This window comes from Rhamphochromis longiceps, linkage group LG10 (genome assembly GCF_057381845.1).
Source record: "Rhamphochromis longiceps isolate RC_006_pf linkage group LG10, R_longiceps_female_GT1.1, whole genome shotgun sequence".
Classification (NCBI taxonomy): Eukaryota; Metazoa; Chordata; class Actinopteri; order Cichliformes; family Cichlidae; genus Rhamphochromis; species Rhamphochromis longiceps.
In genome coordinates, this window is record NC_140566.1 from 21,281,653 (window position 1) to 21,303,175 (window position 21,523).

Sequence of the window (21,523 nt, forward strand, 5' to 3'; positions counted from 1 at the left end):
TTTTTCTAAATTAAATGAAAAAAAAAAACATAGTCACCATGGCGTTATAAGTCATTTTTATTGTCAGCTGCATCCATGTTTTGATTTGAATAGATGAAATTACACCGCCATGCTTCGGCTCTACAGATGTTGATTTATACTAAACAACTCACAGGAAGCTATATCAGAAATACTCGGATAGTTTTCAGATGGAATAATATATAAAATATATAAAACTGTCGCTGTTTTTATGAAGTAGAAATGCAATCTCAAAGCCTAATCCTCTCATTTTTAAGCTTTCTGTTATTATATAATAGAAGAATAAAAAAAATAAGATGATATTAATAACAACTAAATTGTGGTACACATCTAAATCAGTCTCACACAATAAAATGTATTCATTAAAGTGCCCACAGCCTACCTATTCTCACTCGAATGTTACTTGATTCACACAAGTAACATAAATGTTGGACTTTCAGGTCTGTGGCCTATCGCACAATACAAAACACACACTTAATATAAGCCTATAAAATAGTTACTTAAAAAAAATCTATTTCTTCTGCATAATGGGAACCTATCTACTCTACTTTGTTCTGAGAAATGCTCATGGCACAAGTGTGAAACCCAGTGGACACTCAGGGTAGTGCAAGAAGACGACATGCCATTTCACAATCTGAGATATTAAACACTGTGGCTATATATTTTTTTCTCTGTATACACAGTGTAAAGCTTACTGTGCTTTTCCATTCATCTAGCAGCACAATTCTTGCTTTTATTTATCTACTTTCACGACAAAAAGGAAGTGAGTTGAACGTGTTTGCCATCACGTACAGTGCCGTACAGTTCGGCAAGAGCTTTATTATGGCACTGATAATCTATGTCTACTGACAACAGCAGAGCAAAGTCCTCTTTTAACAGGAGACAGGTGCACCTGGGTGACCTGTTTAATAACGGCATTGTTTTGCCTCGCTTTCATCCGCCATTGCTGCTCATTGTCCACAGTCACTTTCACAGATCATGCAGGTGTCCCATTGTGGTTGTGTTTTTAGTTCATAAGTCAGTATTGTTGTTTCTACTCCACAGAACTTAACAATTGATTTTCAAGCTCTTCCGTTTTCACTTTTACTTTTCCTTTAAACTCAGCCCGGAGCTCGTCAATTTCTTTTCCACTAGAAAGGAAAAGGCAAAACATATATAAAGTGAGAGGGAAAAGCACATTTACATGAACAGTTTTAATCAGGGAGTGTTAAACTGGGACATTAGTGGCTACTTTTGATCCTGTGTCTGTTTCAGTAATCACCTGAGGGGGATGAGAATGATTCCACATGTCAGGTTGAGCTGCTGGAGTATTGTGGGAAGGTTCGGTGTGGAAAACTAGAGAAAAACAGACAGTCACAACCAGAAATGCATGCACTGCATATCTGTGTATGTTCACATAACATCCAAACTGTGCAAACCTTTGGTGGTGGAATACAGGCACCAGGTGTGTTGCTGTATATTTGGTTGATGGCTTTCTGAAGGATCACAGCCTGCTGAGTGAGGCTCTTCAGGTATTCCGAGCTTTCCGTAGTGCTGTTATGGTTCTCACCAACCTACACATGTTCAGCAACAGTTAAAATCCAGAGCAGAATGCATGGACATAACACCAGAAAACACTTTATTCTAAAACACACCTGGCTCTTATATATTGAATAAGCTTCTTTCTCGTGGTGCAGAGCTGATCGAAACTCTCCTTTACTCTCATACACAGTGGCCAGCAGGTGATGACTGTGCAGAAGAAAGACATGGAAAGGCTATTTTTTTGCACAGAAAATTCAAATGTGAACAGGAAGATCACAGCAGTTGTCTTTCAAACTTTCTGTAACTGAATCTATGTTTTTTATGCAAGAAGAAGGAGCGTGAGGACAAAGTGTGTCACGTACCTGTTTGCGTGTTTCAGGGATGTGACACCGTGGTATTTTGAGGTTAAAGTTAAGGCATTATGCAGGAACTTCAGGGACAGCTCATACTCCATCAGTCCATGAAGTACCAGACCTAGCATGCTCTAACACAGAGGAGCAAAACAGGGACACAAACGCACAAATGAGCTCTTACTCTTGAGTATTTCATGGATATGACCCACTTTGACCTTTTAACCAGTGCAATATCACATAGACTACCACTGTGTCACATAATATTGTGATTCTTATATAATGTGTTACATATTCTCAGACTTTTACTTTATATTTCACTCATTAAAATATCAAAAGGAGTCAGTTGAGGTGGTTCGGGTATCTGATTAGGATGCCTCCTGGGCAAGCATGTCCTACTGAAAGGAGGCCCTGAGGTAGACCTGGGGTTTACATCTCTTGGCTGGCCTGGGAACACTGACACACCAACAGGTTTTCTGCTTTTCGGAGTTCTTATTTTCCTCAACTGTTTTGAATGTCCAAATAAAAAAATCTTGATGGTAAGAGGGTTTTTTTTTTTACATTAGAAAAGCAGCTCAACCGCAGCTGTCTCTCTGATGTACTCATATATAATATACGTCCAATGAAACCTGAGCATCCTTATCTCTGCCACCTCCAGCTCCACCTCGTCTTTTTGCTGTCTCTATACCGTACATCATAGCAGGTCTCACTACCATTTTGTAAACCTTCCCCTTCAGTCTGTATTGGCCCCACCTTTGAAAAGTTGACCTCAGGTATTTAAACTTATCTACCTTCACTGTCTTAACCTTTCTTTTTGCCTCCCCTCATTCACACACATGTATTCTGTCTTGCTTCTATTAACTTTCATCATTCGTCTCTTCAGTAAATACCTCCACCTCTCCAGGCTTTCCTCCACCTGCTTTCTAATCTCACTACAGATCATCTACAATATCATCTGCGAGCATTATAGTCCATTGAGACTCCCGCCTGATGTCATCTGTCAGTCTGTCCATCACTACTGTCAACAAGAAGGAGCTCAGAGCCGATCCCCGACGTAGCCTCCACTTTGAACCCATGTGTCACTTCTACTGTACACCTCACCACTGTCTTGATTTCCCATCCCTCGCATACTTCTCTGTGACTTTTGACTTCCTCATGCAGTACCACACTTCCTCTCTTGTCACCCTATAATATGCTTTCTCTAGAGCCACAGACACAGTCAAGCTAATTCTGGCCTTCTCTATACTTCTCCATCAACACTCACAAAACAAACGTCACATCTGTAGTGTTCTTTCTTGGTCATCACCTCTCTTCTTAACCTAACCACAGGTGGGACACAAGCCTGTGTGCTCCTAGTGGCGGTCACAAGCCCGGATACATGGGGAGAGCGGTATCAGGAAAGATACCCACCATAAAATCTTTGCCAAACCAAACACGCTAATATACTTTTTTTTAAAAGATTATTATTTTTGGGCCTTTTTGCTTTTAAAGTATGTGGTCACCTGCTCAATAAATAAATAAATCAGGTGGGATCTCACTTACATCCAGTAATGCTACTTGTGGATGATCATCTCCACCAACAAGCAGGGTGAGGTACCGAGCACGATACAGCAGCTGTAGAGAGGTCAAGTGGTGGCCTCCAGCAAAGCAGTAGAGGGTCAAAAAGGTCTGAAGCATAAAATGATAATATATCAAAGACATATTTTAATAAATACAGTTAAGCGTTTGGCTAGTTTTTGTTTTAATTTCTACATGAAAAAAATAATCCCTAGATCCAGTCGGTAACAGCTGCAGAACTGTGAGGCCAATATGAGCAAACTTGGGTTCTATAGATGGATTTTAAAAAACATGATAAGTGTCTTTATCCACATCACAGGGTCAAGACTTGAAAAAAAAATGATGCTGATGTTAATGAAACTATCCTTTTTTTTTTCTTTAACTGCAGATCTGTAAATAGGGATTGTGCCACTGAAAAATATCACTATATATATATTTTAATAAGATGTGTGGACTGGAGATCGTTAGGGTGGAAGACAACACAAATAACATAACAAGACTGTCTGTAAATTAATGAAAAAGTGACGAAACTCACATAATCTTGTATGGTCTGTGGATGGTCTATACCATGCAGTCTCTCAGAACTCATTACGGCCTTTTCCTGGTGGCTGAGGGCCTGCAATGCATGGACACGTTACAGGAAACATTGCTGTACATAACTATGGTCTGCTTGATTCAGAAAGTTAAGTACTGGTTCATTGTATAAATTAACATAATGAATATTTACATCTGCGTTTTCTCCCAAGATGTAGCTGAGCCGTCCGAGGAGGCGCAGGCACATGCACACGTCCTCATGCAGGACCCCACACACACTGCTGAATAGAGTCAGGGCCTGACTAATCAAGTCGTAGCATTCCTTGAGGAGCCCTAAAATCAAACACAAAATACTATTAATGCACAGCAAATAAACAGAAATGAATATCTGCTCCTCATATGAGGACTGGCCTTCGAGCAGATCCATTATCAGGATCTGTATTGACAATGTGCATCATAGATCGTGTTAAATACAAGGAACTGAGCGGCACAATACAGCACATATAGCATAAATGCGGTCATGTTTAATATGTGCACATGCTTGGTATAAACGCACATATTTAAGTGTGTCATAAAATCATCCACACATGTCTACATGTAGACTGATGAGATGACTGTACAGGTTATTGATTGCTTACTCTTCTTATATAAGCTGGAAAGCCTTCTTGAGATGATTTCAATATAGGTGATGAGGTCCAGCATCCACCTACCTTGCTCTGTGGCCTTCACTATAAAGCCAGATGGGCTCAGCAAGCCATGTAGAGCTTAAAGTTGGCGTATGAAAGTGGCTGTCTCTTTACCTGGCTATATCACCATGGTAACTTATGGTGAGTGCAACATTAAAAGACATTTGCTTGGTTTTTGTGACTGACTGGCTGCTGAAGCTCCATATTAGATTAAGAATGTATTTTATTACAGAATGAGAAGTGTGGATCTTGTATCACTGGCATTAAAATAGAGTCAGTGTCGCCACTATGAACAGGAACAAAGAACTATACTCTTTCAATTTGCATGTGAGAACTTCCTCACACACAGAGCACATTAGGAAGTTACTTTTAAAACAGTGATTTTTCTTTCTTGCAATGCAAATGCAAACAAATAACAAATAGCGCGTTAAAACCTCCTGTTGATTGTGTAAGCATACTGTTAACGCTTCTTCCCACGCCACACATTTGCCCCTATCAGATGTGTGATATTTTTAGTTAGTGACATTTAGAGTTTGTGTTGATGTTTGGAGGGAAGCAGCTCCTGCTGCTGCAGGATGTTAAAATGTAGGGATCTCAAACTCCTTTTACATTGAGGGCCACATTTAATTTTACTGTAAGAAAAAGAAGAAGAACACATACACTGTATATTATGCTGTTTACGTCTATATTTGTGCTTATGTCTCACCCTGCTGCACTGCCAGCTGGGCTTGCTGAACAAGCTGCGTGGCATCCGATGACGTAGGCTTGAGATGCCGGACCACGGGAAACATGTTGACAATGTCCTCCTCACCAAATGCCGGCCTGTGTCGAGACTCAAACACATATTCCCTCAGCTGCACCTGAACACAGAGAAAGGGAATGGAGGAGGAAAGCAGATGCACTTTAAAAGTTGGATTTAATAACTTTGTGGTTTTTGGTCTGATTTTCTGCTCTAAGCACAGTAAATTGTGAACTTCAGCCATCAAAAACTCTGAAGCTTGATGTCAATATTCTATTTCTTGTGTAAAACCACAAGAAATAGAATTATGGATTTAAGAGAAAAACTAAAGTAAAAAAACATTCACTTTTCACCCATGAATGTCATGATTAAAACTATTTAACAAATGTTAAATAAATGTAATAAGTGCAAAAACAGCTCTATATGCCTCTTAAGTCGCTTAACTTTAGATCCTAGACTGCCACACTGTTCATTAATACATTCACTGGCCACTTCATTAGGTATGCCTGTTCAGCTGCTCGTTAAGACAAATATCTAATCAGCCAGTCACATGGCAGCAACCTGTGACATGGGCAAGATCATCATAATGGGGGCAAAATGTTATTTTAGTGACCTTTAACATGACATAGTTAATTTCAGAAAGTGCTGATCTGCTGGGATTTTCCTACCAACTCTAGAGTTTACAGATCTTGGTCCGAGAAAGAGAAAATATCCAGTAAGCGGCAGTTCAGTAGGTGAAAATGCTTTGCTGATGACAGAGGTCGGAGGAGAATATCAAGACTGCTTCAGGCTAATAGGAACAGGAAAGAACAGGATATGGATGCTATAATTCAAACATGTTGCCTGATTTCATGAATCTCGTTTTCCGTTGCAACATTTGGATGGTAGGGTCAGAATTTAAAGTAAACGACATGAAAGCATGGCTCCATCTAGCCTTTTAACACCAGGCTGATGGTGGTGAAATGCTGTTGGGGATATTTTTCTGGGCTCATTACTACCGACTAAGTATCATTTAAATACCACAGGTTACCTGAGTACTGTTGCTGACCATGTCCACAGTGCACCCAAAATTAAAATCTCTGAGCAGTGTTTTCAACACCTTGTTGAATCTATGCCACAAAAAATTAAGGTAACGCTGAAAGCTGAGGATTATTTGAATTGAAATCTTTGGTAGTATGTTATCTCTTTTTTTCTAAGGCTGATCATCTTGTTGATCAGCCTTGTTGGCTGAGAATCATCTGTCGACTTATTGCTATTAATACAATCTAAATGTATTTGTCATTTAATTGTTATTGAAATTTAAATGTTTTGGATATTAAAAAATGTATTCTCTAATTTAAAAAAAAAATTCTTGGATAAATGTAGGATAACATTGAATCCAGATCTTATCTTTTTTGACCTTGAAAGAACAGAAGTGTGGCAAAAAAATAAACTAGATTACCTCACGTCAGCTTCTGCAAAGGGGTAGAAATGTTGACTCATGGTCAGTGATCAGCATTTTTATGTATTTTTTCTCCATATTTTTGTCCCGTCTGTTATGTCTTGACCAAATAAAGCAGTGTGTTGAGTATTCTATGATACAGATGTTGTGATTTCACGTAGCATTGGCAGTATGGAGACTTATGGGATGGAGACTTAATTTAAGTTCATAGGTTGCTGTATTATGAAGAGATGTCTGACCTGGATGCCTGTCTTGATGGCAATCTCTCTCAGCAGGGAGATCCTCTGAAGGTTGTGCTTTTCTATTACTTCATCTATACTTTCACTGAACACAGAGAGGATGACAGTGTGAAAGTCTTGCTGCACATATCCAGGAACACATAGGCACACACACACACACACACACACACACACACACACACACACACACACACACACACACACACACACACACACACACACACACACACGCACGCACGCAAACACCTGTCAAATGTGTAGTGATAATAATCTCGAGCCTCAGCCCTGATCCTGCCCCACAGCTCGCCGGACGTCAGCCTAGCCCACACGCTGTCACTCAACAATGTGACTCGACTCCCGTGACTCCGGCGTCGGCGGCTCCTGCGACGGGAGAGCAGCTCGTCTGAGAAGGAGTCGGGGAAGCAGGAGGAGGAGGTCAGGAGGCAGTTTAGGAAGTGACTGACAGCTGCAGAGAAAGCTGCAGGTTCCACATCCTGGGAGAAAATAAGGTAATTGCTGATAAATCAAAAACAATGATAGGTTGCGTAGTGATTAGTACATGTGTTTTCTTAATCTGAGCACCTGCAGGTAGGTCCTGAAGATGTGTTTGGCACTTCTGAGGATGATTTCACTGACGCAAATTCTCTGTAAGGGAAGAGGAGAGAAGACTTCGAGAAAAAGTTCATGAGATCAAACTGCAGGACTAGCTCAGTCTTCACAATCTACGTGTGAAGGCTAATATTGAGAAGCCAGCTCTTGCTGCTTCACACTGTATGAACAAACATTTAAAGGCTTGATGAAGGTTTAAACTTTTGATTTCAGAGATGTTTCTTGATTTCTTGATATGACAACCGCTTTTCTATTTTCTTGCAAAATAAACAAAGCTTATAATAATAACAACAATAATGATTAGGAACAGGTTTCTTATACAATGCGGTATATTCAGTGGAAAAAAATGCACGCTGGACCAGCCTAACAGACCCGCCTTATTCATATATGCTGAATAATAGCATTTATGTGGTATGGTTATTAATAGCTGTATTATGTGCCTGTATATGGCCGAGTCGTCTTCTCTCCTCCACCCTGCCGAGCTCCCTCAGTATGGTGCCCAGATATCGCACGTTCACACCCCGCTGATGAAGCGCTGAGGTCAGACTTCCGCCATCCATTGGCACTGCTGTGTGGTCAAGACAGTCCATCAACTATAACAGAAATGACACACACACATCATCTTACACTTTATGCGATACACTTAAACATTATCACTCCACACACAACTGACCATTGCTGGGATCTGATGCGACAGGAGAAAAGCAGCTGCCTCCCACAGCAGGCACCTTTGCCTCTGAACCTCCTCTAAACACTCAGCAGGGAATCGAGCACCTGCAGGAAAGACACACAGTTCATCTTTAATCTGACAACATATACATACATACATATATATATATATATATATATATATATATATATATATATATATATATATATATATATATATATATATATATATATATATATATATATATATATATATATATATATTACTCTGAGTATTTGTATGTGAGCACGAGGGTGTTCAGTACCTGGAGAGCAAACATCAGGATTGAAGCGGATGTCAAAGCAAGAGTCACTCACTGAGCCGACGGCTCTACAAGCTTTCAGGATCGCATTTCTTTTACTTATTTCTACAAAAATCAAATATGAAAGTATTGTTAGCCAACATGAAGATAATCCGCTTTCTTTGCCCTCACACATCTGTTAACATTTGATATTTGCATTTTCATTTTGTGGCTCTATCATCTGTGATTCAGGCCTATGATAAAAATTCTTTAGTGTGTGCAGATTATTGCATGTGTTCCAGCTTCTTCTGACCTTCTGTAGATTTCTCCATCAACAGTTTAAAATCAAACATCACATCTGCAATGCTCTTTCTCAGCATGACACCTCTGTACATATGTCATATTCACTTTATTCACTGTATAAGGTCTTATTCACCCATGTCAGCACTGGCTGCAGGTCTCTCCCCAGTATCTGAATCACAGATGGGCTTCTCACTCCACTCTGTGGCTTCATCCTGTTCAGTCAGCTGGCTCAGCTCATGCGACACCATCTTCATGAAAAGCTCATACCTACATCATAAAATAAAAGATAAGAAGATGAGAAAGCTCATTTTCTAACATTGGCTCATGCTGCTTGTCTAGTAGTTCAGTTCTGAAAGTCTCCCTCACCTGTGCTGAATGAAGGCCTCAATCAGCTCAGGTCTCAGGCTGGCCAGACTGTGACAATGGAGACATGGGTAACCAAAGCTCTGGCACTCCTTCGGCACCTCCTCCCTCCTCTCCTCTGTCTCTGAGAACTGGAAGTTAAGATCTGGGGGGAAGGTTCGCAGGAGGTCCAAGATGTAAGGTCGTCCATCATTACCCAGGATGCCTATGGTCTCGATGCCAGAGCAAAGCTCCACCGGTCTGTTGTTGTGGTCTAAAACCTGGTGACGCTGGATTCTCAGCTGCTTACTGGTTTTATCCAGCAGCTCCAGAAACCTGCCATAAAACACACTCCTGCTCAGCTGCAGTAATAGTGACAAAATAAAAGGGCACGTCCGGCTTTTCGATCAAGAGCTACAATATAAGATTTCACTGAGTATGTAGGAATGTTACCTCGGATGAGTAAACACTGTCTTGCCGTTGTCATTGGAGCCGTACACTATACTCTCCTCCTGATTTTTCTCAAGTATCCCAGGAATGATCGTCTGTGCAATAACTCGGACACCACGATAATCCACCACAACTGTGCCGATTGTGTGTAGCCCCTCCATGTCCACTGATGCATATGCCTGCAGCCGTGCAGATTATTTTTTGACCAGTTTGACCATTAATATCCTTATAACTACACCCTTAAAGATATCTGAAATGATAATTTCCTCCCAAACACCTCCCCAGTCATACCATCAGGATCTCTCACCTGAGCTCCTCTTAGGTCACAGATGGCAGCAGCGTGAGCAGCAGTGTTTCCCCCTAGTGGTCGGTAGTGCTCAGACACATCAAACCCCTGGCTGAAGAAGAGGTTGTTCCACATGAACATTTGCAAATGAGGCGACTCCCCTGGGTTTATCGGCATGATGTTGCCGTCAATGACAGCCGTAGCACCTCGTGTCGCAGCGGCCACAAAGTCACTGTTGGTCTGCGAGGAGGGATTCAAATACTGGTTAATGAGTTTATGTTTCAATAAAACAATTTGGTCCCAGAGGAGGAAGAAGAATAGAGGAAACATAAGAGGACTGTTATAAGAGGTCATGGCTTCTGGGCTTTAAATTGATTATCACAGGTTTGCATCATTAGTAATGAAGGACAGACTTGGAAAGATGATGTTGGGAATCCGCACCTTGAAAATGCTCCTCTCTCTGTGCAGTCGTTCCTGCAGGGAGCTCCCGGGGAGCTCCCTGCATCCCTGAAGCTCCTCGTTCCAGTCCCGACTCTGAGATCATGACACACAACCTAAATATCAGCATCATCATCGCCATCAGTTGAAATGTAAAATCAAACCTATATTTTTACATGTCCTGCATTTCCACATTTAGGTTGCCTCCTCGATCTTGCGTCCACTACCGTATGCTCATCCTGGCCCATGTAGCTGGCGTGCGTCTCCTCCGCTCTCACGCAGTCAAGAGTGTGGTCCTCGTGTGGCGCAGTCCAGGTGAACACCTGGAATGGTGCTGCAATGCGCTCATAAGGGTGCTGCTGAACTCTGGCTCACAGCAGAGGATGGAAAATATTTTTACTGTCAAGCTTCATGCTAAAACAAGTTCTAAATCGATTCCAAACAGTTGGCTCACCTCTTCTTCTGCAGGGCGGTGAAGTTTTTCCTGAAAGCAGGGCTGACTTGACTCAGCAGCTCCACTAGAGAATGGCAAAGGGTTTTAGGAACTGCAGGTTTGGGGTTAAAGTTGAAGGCAGTTGACCTGAAGAAGTCAGAGAAGAGCACACGCCAAGTCAAGGCAAGTTTATACCCTTGAGTAACTACAGTACTCAAGGGGAAATACCAATGTTTAATTATAATTATAACTATTAAACCTACTGGAAACATCTGAACAAAATATCTTGCCAGGATGGATAAAACCTTTTTATAGCATGTAAAACTCACTGATTGAGGAAGAAACCCCGTGTAGAGGATGTAATATTGAGTTCTCTATCCTCCATAGTCAGGACATTCAGGTATATTAAGTCACCGTGCATCTTCCTGTTTCCTGGAGGTGGGTTCCAACTGCTGAGGGTCAAGACCCGCAGGCACTGCAAAGGCTGTCATTTCACTGTTGTTTAACCACGACTAAATGCACATTTACCCAGCCTTAACTGCATGTAGAAAAACTGACAGCTCACCTTCCAGTCCTCTCTGACTGGTTGAAGTGGACACAGCGGTCGCTCCTTAGAGCCGGGGAGGACGTATTCTGGAGGGCTGCAGTCAACAGACTCCCTTTCAGAAGCTCGCCTCTTCCCCACGGTCTGACCATCTGCAGGGTTGAACGTAAAGGTGAAAGGGTTGAGCGCTTTCTTATAGGGAAGCTGATCCTAATGTATGACAGAGGGGCGTTACCATTGTTTCCTGTGGTGTAGAAGGTGAGGTAAGACAGTGAGCTGCCGTTCACGCCGTTGTACGCATCGGTGGGGTCGAGGCTCCTCAGAAGATCACGTACATGTCTGAGATGAAGACGAGCATCACGCACCGAGTAAGATTCTGCAACAGGAGCAACAACGCTCACAAAGGATTCAAATCTATCTTGCACGAGTGCGGGATTAAATGGAAGAATTTTCCATATGAAGATGCTCATGAAATAAGATTATCAAGTGGAAATGCAGAAATAGTAATGCTAAATAATTTAACATCAGTATAAGAAGGTATGGATGTTTTGTACTCATGTTTTTCTTTCACTCTAATACTATTTTGAGAAATGACTCAAATGGTGAATCATCACATGAAGACAAAACTAATGCAGTAAGAACAGGAAGAGGCAGTTACCCTCCACCACCTTGATCACCGCTCCGTCACGGATGCCCGGGACAGAGTGCAGCTCATTAAGGCTGTCGAGCGTGACACCACCCAGCTGGAGGGAGAAGCACGTGCGATGGCAGGTGATCTCATGATCCATAAGCACCTGGTGGAGCTCTACAACCAACATCTGGCCGGTCACCTGATGGTGGAGGAGAAACATGAGAGCTGAAGTGAAATGAAGACACAGTGAAGTGAATCTTTGAGAAAACAGGGACTAACAACAGAACCTGTAGCTCAAAACTTTCTGTTCCCGGAGGCTGGATTCTGACAGTAAAACTTGTCTCTTGGAGATCAACTATGTCTTGGATACTGAGTTTTTTCCTTTTATCATCATCAGACTGCTCTGGGAGATCATCTTCAGAGGGTGCTGTAGCTGGATTTGGATGTGCTGTTAAACAGAAGAGAAAAGACAAAAATAGACCATTGAGATGAAACTGGCTGAAAAACAAACAAACACTTTAATGTGAGTTAATCAGGTGGAAAATACAAATTCAAAATGAAAATAAAAACAAGGAAAGTTGATCATACAGGAAGCACCCCGAGAGCATCCTGCTCACTCTCTGGGCAGTATTTACTAAGTGCAGAGGATTGCATACATACTTTAAGAAGTTTGTAGTGGAGTAAAAATCAGATAAGGGTAGCATGGCAGATGTTTACTCTGATTACCCAACATTATGTTGGAGCGGGTAATGGATAATAGATGCTGAATATGCGAATAACTGGACATGAACAACTTGAGCTTATTATATAATTTTATATTACAGTGTATTTCGGCTTTTCCACATTCCAACAAACACTACACTTATGAGAATCAATGTTTTTAAATTATAAAGCTTTTTGTCAATTTTTGGAGATTATATCTCAGAATTTCAGGAGCAGGACCACGCCTCCAAACACGCTCCTGCTGGTTGTCATCTATATAGGTTCCCCCAGTTCTGCAAGCTGTTCATTCTCGTTTATGTGCCCCACCCTCCCTCCCTCCTTGTTCTCAATTCTTTAACTTATTCACTCCTATTAGTACATGGGGATCCGCCAAACCCAGTCCCCTTCGAGGCCTTCCCCAAACCGCAGCTCAATTCATGTCCAAGTATTCACCTTTACCTACTAAAACGCTGTCAAACCTAAAATGAGGACGTAGGCCCAGCTAGTGAATTGACCTTGAAGTCCTTGAAGAGCAGGATCTACACCCCTATGAAATTTGACCAGAAATCTTTCAAAACTTTTTAAGTTATTGTTTTTACAGACAGAAACAATGACACGACCAAAAATACCAAAAATATGCCCTCCTTGTCCGAGGAAGTGAAAAAGATCTAAAAAATGAAAAGGAAGGTGAATGAAGATATGGTGTTATCATCCAGAGTTTTTCACTGTGATAGATTTCAGACTAAATAAATGAGTTCTTAAACACAGTCTTAGCTTAACCAGCTGTAATACTGACTACAAAAAAAAAAATCCACTCACTTTGGACATGTGTTGCTCCCAGAAACAGTCTGTCAACTAAAAAAAGGGTCATTCGATCAATCTTAGTCTCTCCTTCTTCTTCTCCTTCTGCCTGTCGCTCATCAGTCTTGATGGCTTCCTCTAACTTCTTTGGCAGATGTGACTTGTCCTGACTTTGAATATGACCTGCTGTCTGAACCACAGAATTGTTTGTTTTTATGTGGATATTATTATGTTGCTTTTCATTTGCAGTCTGCTCTAACTCTTCCATCTGTCCATTGTCCTGATTGCTCTGTTGTTTCAGGTTCACACAACCCTCAGTGGGGTTAAAGTTTTCCACATTTTCTGTGTCATTATTGCTGCATTTTGTCATCTTCTCTGACTCCACTGCAGCAATGTTTTCATTTGTGCCGCTGACCTTGTGGTCAGCCTGCATCACTGAGGTGTGTTTGGATTCAGTCTTTTGCTCGTCTGGCTTTTTGTTGCACTGTAAGGTTGTCGACTCTCTCAGGGCAGAATCTGTATGTTCCTCTTCAATTGGGTCAGTGTTTCTTTCTGTCTGCAAAGTTAGCTTTGTTAAGGTGGCCGTCACTTCGAGTTTGTCTTTGGCTGTCTGCCTTCCTACCTTTCCTGGCAGCTTCAAGTCAGCAGAAACTTCAACGTCACACCAAATGTCACTGCTTTTCTTCTCCGATGTTTGTGCCTCCAAAAGCAGCTGTTCCACACCTTCATGTTGATCCCAATCATGCATCTCTTTTCCAGTCTCACTATTAATGATCATACTTCCTCCCCTCACCACCCTCTTATTACCGAACTCGAGTGTTTCTGTTTGTGTTTGAACTTCTGTTTGCGACTCAGTCTGAGTCTGCACCCCCATACCAATCTGGGTCTCTATTTCAGTCTGAGTCTCAACCTCAGAGTACCCTCTGCCTCGCATCTCATTACTCCTTCCTTGTTCTTCGCTTCTTTGCTCGCCCATCCCCTCGCCTCCTCCTTCATCCTCCTCAGACACGAGCAGACACACCATTGGCTCCACCAGAGTCACATCTCCTCCCAGGCTACTGCTTAGGATGATGTCAGGAAACAGAAAGTTCTCCGGTTCGAGGGCCAGGTTTGTTATACTGTTTGTTGAGACGGTTAACACGTCGTCCTCCGAGTTGTCCAGCAAACTCAGTGACTCACATTCACTCTCTTCGCTGGACAGCAGAGGAGATCTTTCTGCCTCACCCAGGCCTGGTGTATCCTGACACTTAAAGTAGTTTGAGAGGGTCTGGCAGCACTGGAAGATGTTTCCCATGGTGCCTTTATGCGCTAAAAAGAAGTAAAAACTGTGAAGGTGACCTAGAGAGGACCAAAAAAAAAAAAACTATGTTAGTGTCAAACCCCAGTAGAGTCCACTTATACTTTCATACTTGAGCCAGTGTTGTTCAGTTACAACAATAAAAAGGAAACAAATAAGTCAAACTAGGAAATACCAAGCAACAAGACCCTACAGTTTTGACAAAGTAGGAACTTTATTTAGAGATAATGAATGGTCCTAATTATTCCTCATTTCACCAGAAAACAACGCAATCATACACAAACATTAGACATTGTTTTCTTTTCTAGATAAACCTGACATTATTGGTGCTATGTTTTCTATCTTTACATTGGTGGAATGAATTATTTAATCTCTGGCGGATCTCAGCCCATTTTATGTATAAAGCACATCTGTCCACAAAACCAGTTTCTCACCAGTTCCTCAACATAGAGCCCCATGCAAGAGCTTACCTCATGGGGTTGGGATGGTCATAAGAAAGGTGGCAGATTAGCCCACAACTTCATGGGAGGAGCATGTTAATGATCTGAAGGCAGCCACCAAGAAAACTGGTGGTAACACTACACTGCAAGTGATTGAAACATTGCAGCACCTGCAAGGTCCCTCTGTTGAAGAATACCCATCTTTAGTTTGCCCACTCCTCTTTATCATTTACAGAAAACATGTAAATGAAGTGCTGTGACCAAATGAAACTAAACTTGAGCCACCATGTTTGAAGGATGAGAAATGCTGAGTATCACCCAAAGATCACCAAACCCACAGTCAAGCATAGAGGTGGAAACATCATGCTTTAGGGCTGTTTTCAGCTAAGGGTACAGGAAGACTCCACCACATTGAGGCACTATCGGACAGGGTCATATACTGTAAAATCTTGGATGAGAACTAGGGCTGGGTGATATGGCCTAAAATTCATATCGCGATATAATTTGAAGCATGTGCGGTAACGATATATATCGCGATATATTCTTTTCTTCTGTATAACGTGTTTTCCACACTATAAGGCACACTTAAAATCCCTTAATTTTCTCAAAAATCGAGAGTGTGCCTTATGTATGCATTCTGGTTGTGTTTACTGACCTCGAACCGATTTTGGCTGCAGAAATCTGTTAAAAAATGTTTTAGTACAACTTTGGTAAGCCGCACTGCTTGATGGATTGTCAGAGCATTACGACTGCCGTAGTGAGGAGCTTCGCGGAGTAATCTGGGTCCAAAACTCCATTATGGGCTCAAAATGTGGTCATAAATATTTTGTACTTGTAAATCAGTTTCGTATGTGTAAAAAGAATTTGTGCGTGCGTAAAAAAGATTTGTCTATGGACTTAGCCAAAAAAAAAAAAACCCTGCAAGTTACAAGTACGAATTTTGACCCGATTTTTCTTCCTTTCATCTGATTGGTCAATGTCATGTCAATCACAAATGTAACAATCCAGTCAGAGAACAATGGGTTTGGCTGTCAGAGGGGCGCTTTTTTGAACTGCAGGTCTTTTTTACACATACAAATCTTTTTTACGCACACACAAATTTTTTTTACACATACAAATCTTTTTTATGCACACACAAATTATTTTTACACATACAAATCTTTTTTACACACACACACAAATATTTTTAGACATACAAAACCGATTTCCAAGTACAAAATATTTATGACCACATTTTGAGCCCATCAGGTCCTAAAGTCAAACGAACACTGAGAGTTAAAAATGGTCTAAATTCTTTAATCTTTAATAAAATCATCAGCGTTGCTGCTTTACCAGGTGTAACAATTAAGTTTAACATCCAGGCATCCATGAAAACAGAAGTTATTAAATTTAACAGAGTTAGAAGTTAACAGGAAGTTAGCTTGCTAGTTTCCACCTACCACTTCCAAAATAATGAAGACAGAAAACTAAACAGCAGTGGAGTTTGCAGGGTTACTGAAGTTGGACTACCTGGTATATAATGTTGTGCTACGTGATTGCTAACAACACAGCTATGTTAGCAAAACATTAGCACAGTGAAGCTGGAGGATGAACGCCAACTTTTTTCCACTCGATAAAAGTTAACGTGAGGGATTCTGGTGGTTAGGGACTAATGCAATCGCATAGCAGGATGCTATACACGGGCCAAACTTCAGTCAGGAGAACAACTGAGATCATTCATCCACAACACAAGGTTAGTTATTAATATACTGCAACATAGAGCAGCTGCGAGAGAATTCAACATTAATAAATCAATGTTACGGAAGTGGAGGAAGCACAGTTTTTGGCTTTCCCCATATTTCAAAAGTGCTTCATCTCTTTGCTATGACTCTCGGCATAATTTGCAGATAATGGTTGTAGCCACTGCCATGCTTTCGACCAAACCAGGCGCAGCTTGATGACATCATCAACATGTGCTATCGCGATAGAGCGGTATAGTCAAATCTCTATTGTTGGCCAAATCGTTTCTATCGTATATCGTTTATATCGCCAACCCCTAATGAGAACCTCCTTCTTTCAGCCAGAGCCCTGAAGGTGTCTCATAGGATGGCTCTTTCACCATGACAGCTACCCAAAACATGCCACCATGGCAACAAAGGAGGGGCTAAAGAAGAAACACTTCAAGGTAATGGAGTAGCATTGCTGATCTCCAGACTTCTAGACCTCACCCTGTAAAAAATCTGAGGGGGGCAGCCTGAAAATTTTCACAGTTTCTGTAAAGAGGAGTGGGTCAAATTCCCTTCTAGGATGTGTGCAAACCTAGTGACCATCTACAAGAAACGTCTTTTGCCTGTGCTTGCTAACAAGCAAAAGTACAAAGTCATGTTTTGCTTGGGAATGAAAAACCTATTTCGATCAATGACATTTAAAACAATTTATAACTTTTTTATAATGTCCTTCTTCTGGATTTTTGGTTGATATTCTGTCTCTCTCTATTAGATTGAAACTACCATAAAACGAGAGTCTGATGATTTCATTACAAGGGAGCAAACTTACAAATTTAGGATTGGATCAGATAACTGTTTCCCCCCACAATACAAATTCCTGACTGCACATTTGATAACGCTGTCTTATGCTACCCAAAGCAAACACACAAAAAAACCCAAACTAATTATATTTTAGTATCACGTTTTAACTTCTCAGCTTGCAGCTGTGATGTACAGTCGTACTTCTGGCTGAGGTTAGTAGACATCAGAAGCACGCACTTTCAGTCTGGTGTGAGCGTCTAAGCCGTAACTGAGTTCTAGTTTTGACACTGCCACAAGCGTGCGTGTGTGTGTCATGTGTAAATGCAAGCAGCTTAGAGCCTTAGACGACAGCTGATGACAGGACAATCATGAAGTATTCCTGCAGAGGTGTCACCTTACAGTGGAAGGGCCTGGAAAACCTCAGAGACAAATTCTGATCAGGCGAACTCAGCAGTGATGTTGGATGTGTAAAAATCCTGGAATGAGGAAGAAAACAGATGAGAAGGAGAAAAATATCCTCTAAAAAGCTTCAAAAGAGCCAAAGTAAAACAGCAGAAGATCTGAAATGGACAGAGTTATGATTTTATATGTAACATGTAGCACACATTATTTTGACCTCATGAGAACACAAGCACAGCAGAAAATGAGCGCACATGTCTCAAAACAGAGAAAATCACATCAGTTCATTACAGATTAATGTAGCAAATCTACAACCCTACCATCCCTTGTAGAAAGACTGAGTCTGTCAGTCTGTTTCATCTTCTCCAGATTCTCCTGCTCCTCATGGAATCAGAAACGTAAGTTTCCTCAGGCTTTCCTCCAGAGCAGGAGGCTCCCCAGTCCTTACAGCGAAACCACATTACACAAACTATGTGTGTGTCTGCCCTTCAAGGGGAGGAGAGGAGCTGTGGCAGGCCCTCTGCTCAAACACTCAGTACCCGTCCAAGTCCAGAAGAGGGCAACCTTTCTGCCACTCATGATGCAACTTCCTGTATTCAGATCGGCCCATGCTTTCTCTATCAATCTTGAACGTGTGAGCACGTGCAATGTATATAAATAGCATCAGCAGGAGAAGGAGGAGGAAGAGGAGGAGGACTGGGACGAGGGCTGGCGCCTTTTCACATTGTGTGAGATGTAAACATGACACAGCAAACACCTCCTCAGACACTCAGTGCTGGAAATGAGGCTCCAGTAGGTGCGCTGAAAACTCAGGCATCAGTCTGAAAGCAGCTCTCTGGTTGCCATGGAAGCGCTGCAGCGGTACATTTGCATTCTGAGCACAGTCACCAAGACAACTGTGGGAACGTTCTAGAATGGGACGTTTGCTAGGAGACAAGTGTCGACTGACAAACTGACAGAACCATGTTTGGGTTTTAATGAGTGATTTTTGTAAACCTAATTTCTCGCTATAGCTTATTTATATTTTGTTTTCTTTTTAATACATTATATATATATGTATATACATATATGTGTGTATATTTGTGCGTATATTACTCATGTCAAAATTTAATTTTATTTAAACTGCCAGCTTCACTAGAAAGTAATGGTTCATGGTTCAGCAGTCTTGGTCTCTTATGTATCCTTCACCTTGTTTTACCAGGTTAAAATGTGCATATATGAAGGTGTAGAGTCCCAGTTTTCCAGAATCAGATGAAGGACTAATTTCTGAAAACTGGACTATGAGTCTTCACAGTTTTCCTCCTCAGACTTGTCTGGACCCTGAATGCTCTCTCTGCTTTAATTTTTCAAGCCCAGAAAAGCCAACTATGTAGGTGTTTGTGTGTATGATAGAGCACATTTGTAAAAAAAATGCTACTAGCTACAATACCATTTCCTATGTTTTTCTTACCTAATAAGGTAGCTAATACGATAATGCCTTTACAGCAGACATGCGGAAGCGACTCTTCATGTGTAAGATTATATCCCTATGACACCTATAGCAGGGCTCAAAGACTTATCCTTATAATAATCCCTCTGAAGACTGGGCTATACTGCCACCCAGTGCTGTAATTTGAAATAAAAGCTTACTTCAGTTTAAATTCCACTATTTATAATTTAACTTATAATCAAATTATAAAGAACACAATTACAGCAGTGCAGCAGGAGAAGTTAGCTGTTGACTAATAAAAACGTAAAATACCCTTATACCTGCTAAATTATAGTGTATTAACTATTAACTGTTTGAATATTTCTCCCATCCATCCATTCGCTTCCGTTTATCCTTTTCAGGGTTGTGGAGGGCGCTGGAGCCTATCCCAGCTGTCATAGAGCGAGAGGCGGGGTACACCCTGGACAGGTTGCAGGGCTAACACACAGAGACAGAAGGCCATTCGCACTCACACTCACTCCCGCATTCACGCCTATGGGCAATTTAGATTGACCAATTAACCTATCCCCACTGTGAGAGAAAGCTGGAGAGTACCCAGAGAGAACTCACGTAAACACGAGTAGAACATGCAAACTCCACACAGAGAGACTCCAGCTTGATGGTGGAATTGAACTCAGGACCTTCTTGCTGTGCGACAACAATGCTAACGACCGTGTTGCCCAAATATGCCCCAAATATGAATATGAAATATGGGGGTGGAGTCGGGTTACTGTTTTATAATTTATTTTTACACCCGGGTTAGTTTTGCTTCCATTTTGGGCATCTGTGAGGATATGGAGTGAGTCATCTACTACTCAAAAGGTTGTTGGATCGATTCTTGACTCCTCCATGCCAAAGAATCCTTAGGGAAGATACTAGACCTACAAGTTGCTTCTGATGCATACTGGAATGTCACAAAGTACCTATGCATACATAATATGAATGCACCATACACTGTATGAATGTGTGTGTGATTGGGTGAATGAGACGTAGTACTAGGAAGTGTTTTGAATGTTCAACTGAGAAGAAGGGTGCTATTTGAACACCAACCCATTTGCCAATTTTTTACTGTTTCTACATCCAATAACTTAATCACTTTCACTAGAGTGATTAATGCCAGGTCATCATTGGAATAGATTGAGCTATTCACCTCAATTTTAAGATCCTTGTGTTTTCTGTGTTTGCATTTGACCTTTCTATCTATTTTATCAGCATTTCTTTTGCCTACTTACAGTGGGGCAAAAAAGTATTTAGTCAGCCACCGATTGTGCAAGTTCTCCCACTTAAAATGATGACAGAGGTCAGTAATTTGCACCAGAGGTACACTTCAACTGTGAGAGACAGAATGTGAAAAAAAAAAATCCATGAATCCACATGGTAGGATTTGTAAAGAATTTATTCGTGAATCAGGGTGGAAAATAAGTATTTGGTCAATAACAAAAATACAACTCAATACTTTGTAACATAACCTTTGTTGGCAATAACAGAGGTCAAACGTTTACTATAGGTCTTTACCAGGTTTGCACACACAGTAGCTGGTATTTTGGCCCATTCCTCCATGCAGATCTTCTCGAGAGCAGTGATGTTTTGGGGCTGTCGCCGAGCAACACGGACTTTCAACTCCCGCCACAGATTTTCTATGGGGTTGAGGTCTGGAGACTGGCTAGGCCACTCCAGGACTTTCAAATGCTTCTTACGGAGCCACTCCTTTGTTGCCCGGGCGGTGTGTTTTGGATCATTGTCATGTTGGAAGACCCAGCCACCTTTCATCTTCAAAGTTCTCACTGATGGAAGGAGGTTTTGGCTCAAAATCTCACGATACATGGCCCCATTCATTC

The 21,523-nt window shown here is 41.4% G+C and overlaps 1 protein-coding gene across 4 annotated transcripts; it reads right to left on the bottom strand.

Moving 5' to 3' along the window:
- Positions 1–45: 45 nt before the first annotated feature.
- On the bottom strand, positions 46–18,764 carry LOC146660849 (clustered mitochondria protein homolog). 4 transcript variants are annotated; one of them, XM_085420887.1, is made up of 30 exons: positions 18,538–18,764; positions 18,218–18,294; positions 13,593–14,912; positions 12,359–12,519; positions 12,099–12,270; positions 11,676–11,816; positions 11,462–11,592; positions 11,226–11,380; positions 10,918–11,043; positions 10,691–10,829; positions 10,467–10,559; positions 10,047–10,265; positions 9,743–9,918; positions 9,314–9,625; positions 9,081–9,214; positions 8,669–8,770; positions 8,368–8,468; positions 8,135–8,287; positions 7,668–7,730; positions 7,332–7,579; positions 7,086–7,170; positions 5,373–5,526; positions 4,174–4,313; positions 3,982–4,062; positions 3,432–3,557; positions 1,902–2,023; positions 1,653–1,746; positions 1,437–1,571; positions 1,280–1,353; positions 46–1,148 (listed from the first exon to the last, which is right to left on the bottom strand). In XM_085420887.1, the coding sequence occupies exons 3-30, from the start codon at positions 14,866–14,868 to the stop codon at positions 1,052–1,054; spliced, it is 5,010 nt and encodes a 1,669-aa protein (XP_085277013.1). In that variant the 5' UTR covers positions 14,869–14,912; positions 18,218–18,294; positions 18,538–18,764; the 3' UTR covers positions 46–1,051. The 4 variants fall into 4 exon arrangements, with proteins under 4 accessions (XP_085277013.1, XP_085277011.1, XP_085277014.1 ...); XM_085420885.1 differs by having other exon boundaries at positions 10,640–10,829; XM_085420888.1 differs by having other exon boundaries at positions 7,086–7,269; positions 7,320–7,579; positions 10,640–10,829.
- Positions 18,765–21,523: the final 2,759 nt, after the last annotated feature.

Excerpts from the sequence above, each read along its gene's own strand:
- LOC146660849 (XM_085420888.1), bottom strand. The coding sequence starts at position 14,868 with ATGGGAAACATCTTCCAGTGCTGCCAGACCCTCTCAAACTACTTTAAG. Across the intron at positions 8,771-9,080 it reads TGCAGCCAGTGCTGACATGG|AAATAAGTAAAAGAAATGCG; the intron begins GTGAATAAGACC and ends TGATTTTTGTAG. Across the intron at positions 4,314-5,372 it reads CCAGCTGGCAGTGCAGCAGG|GGCTCCTCAAGGAATGCTAC; the intron begins GTGAGACATAAG and ends GTTTGATTTTAG.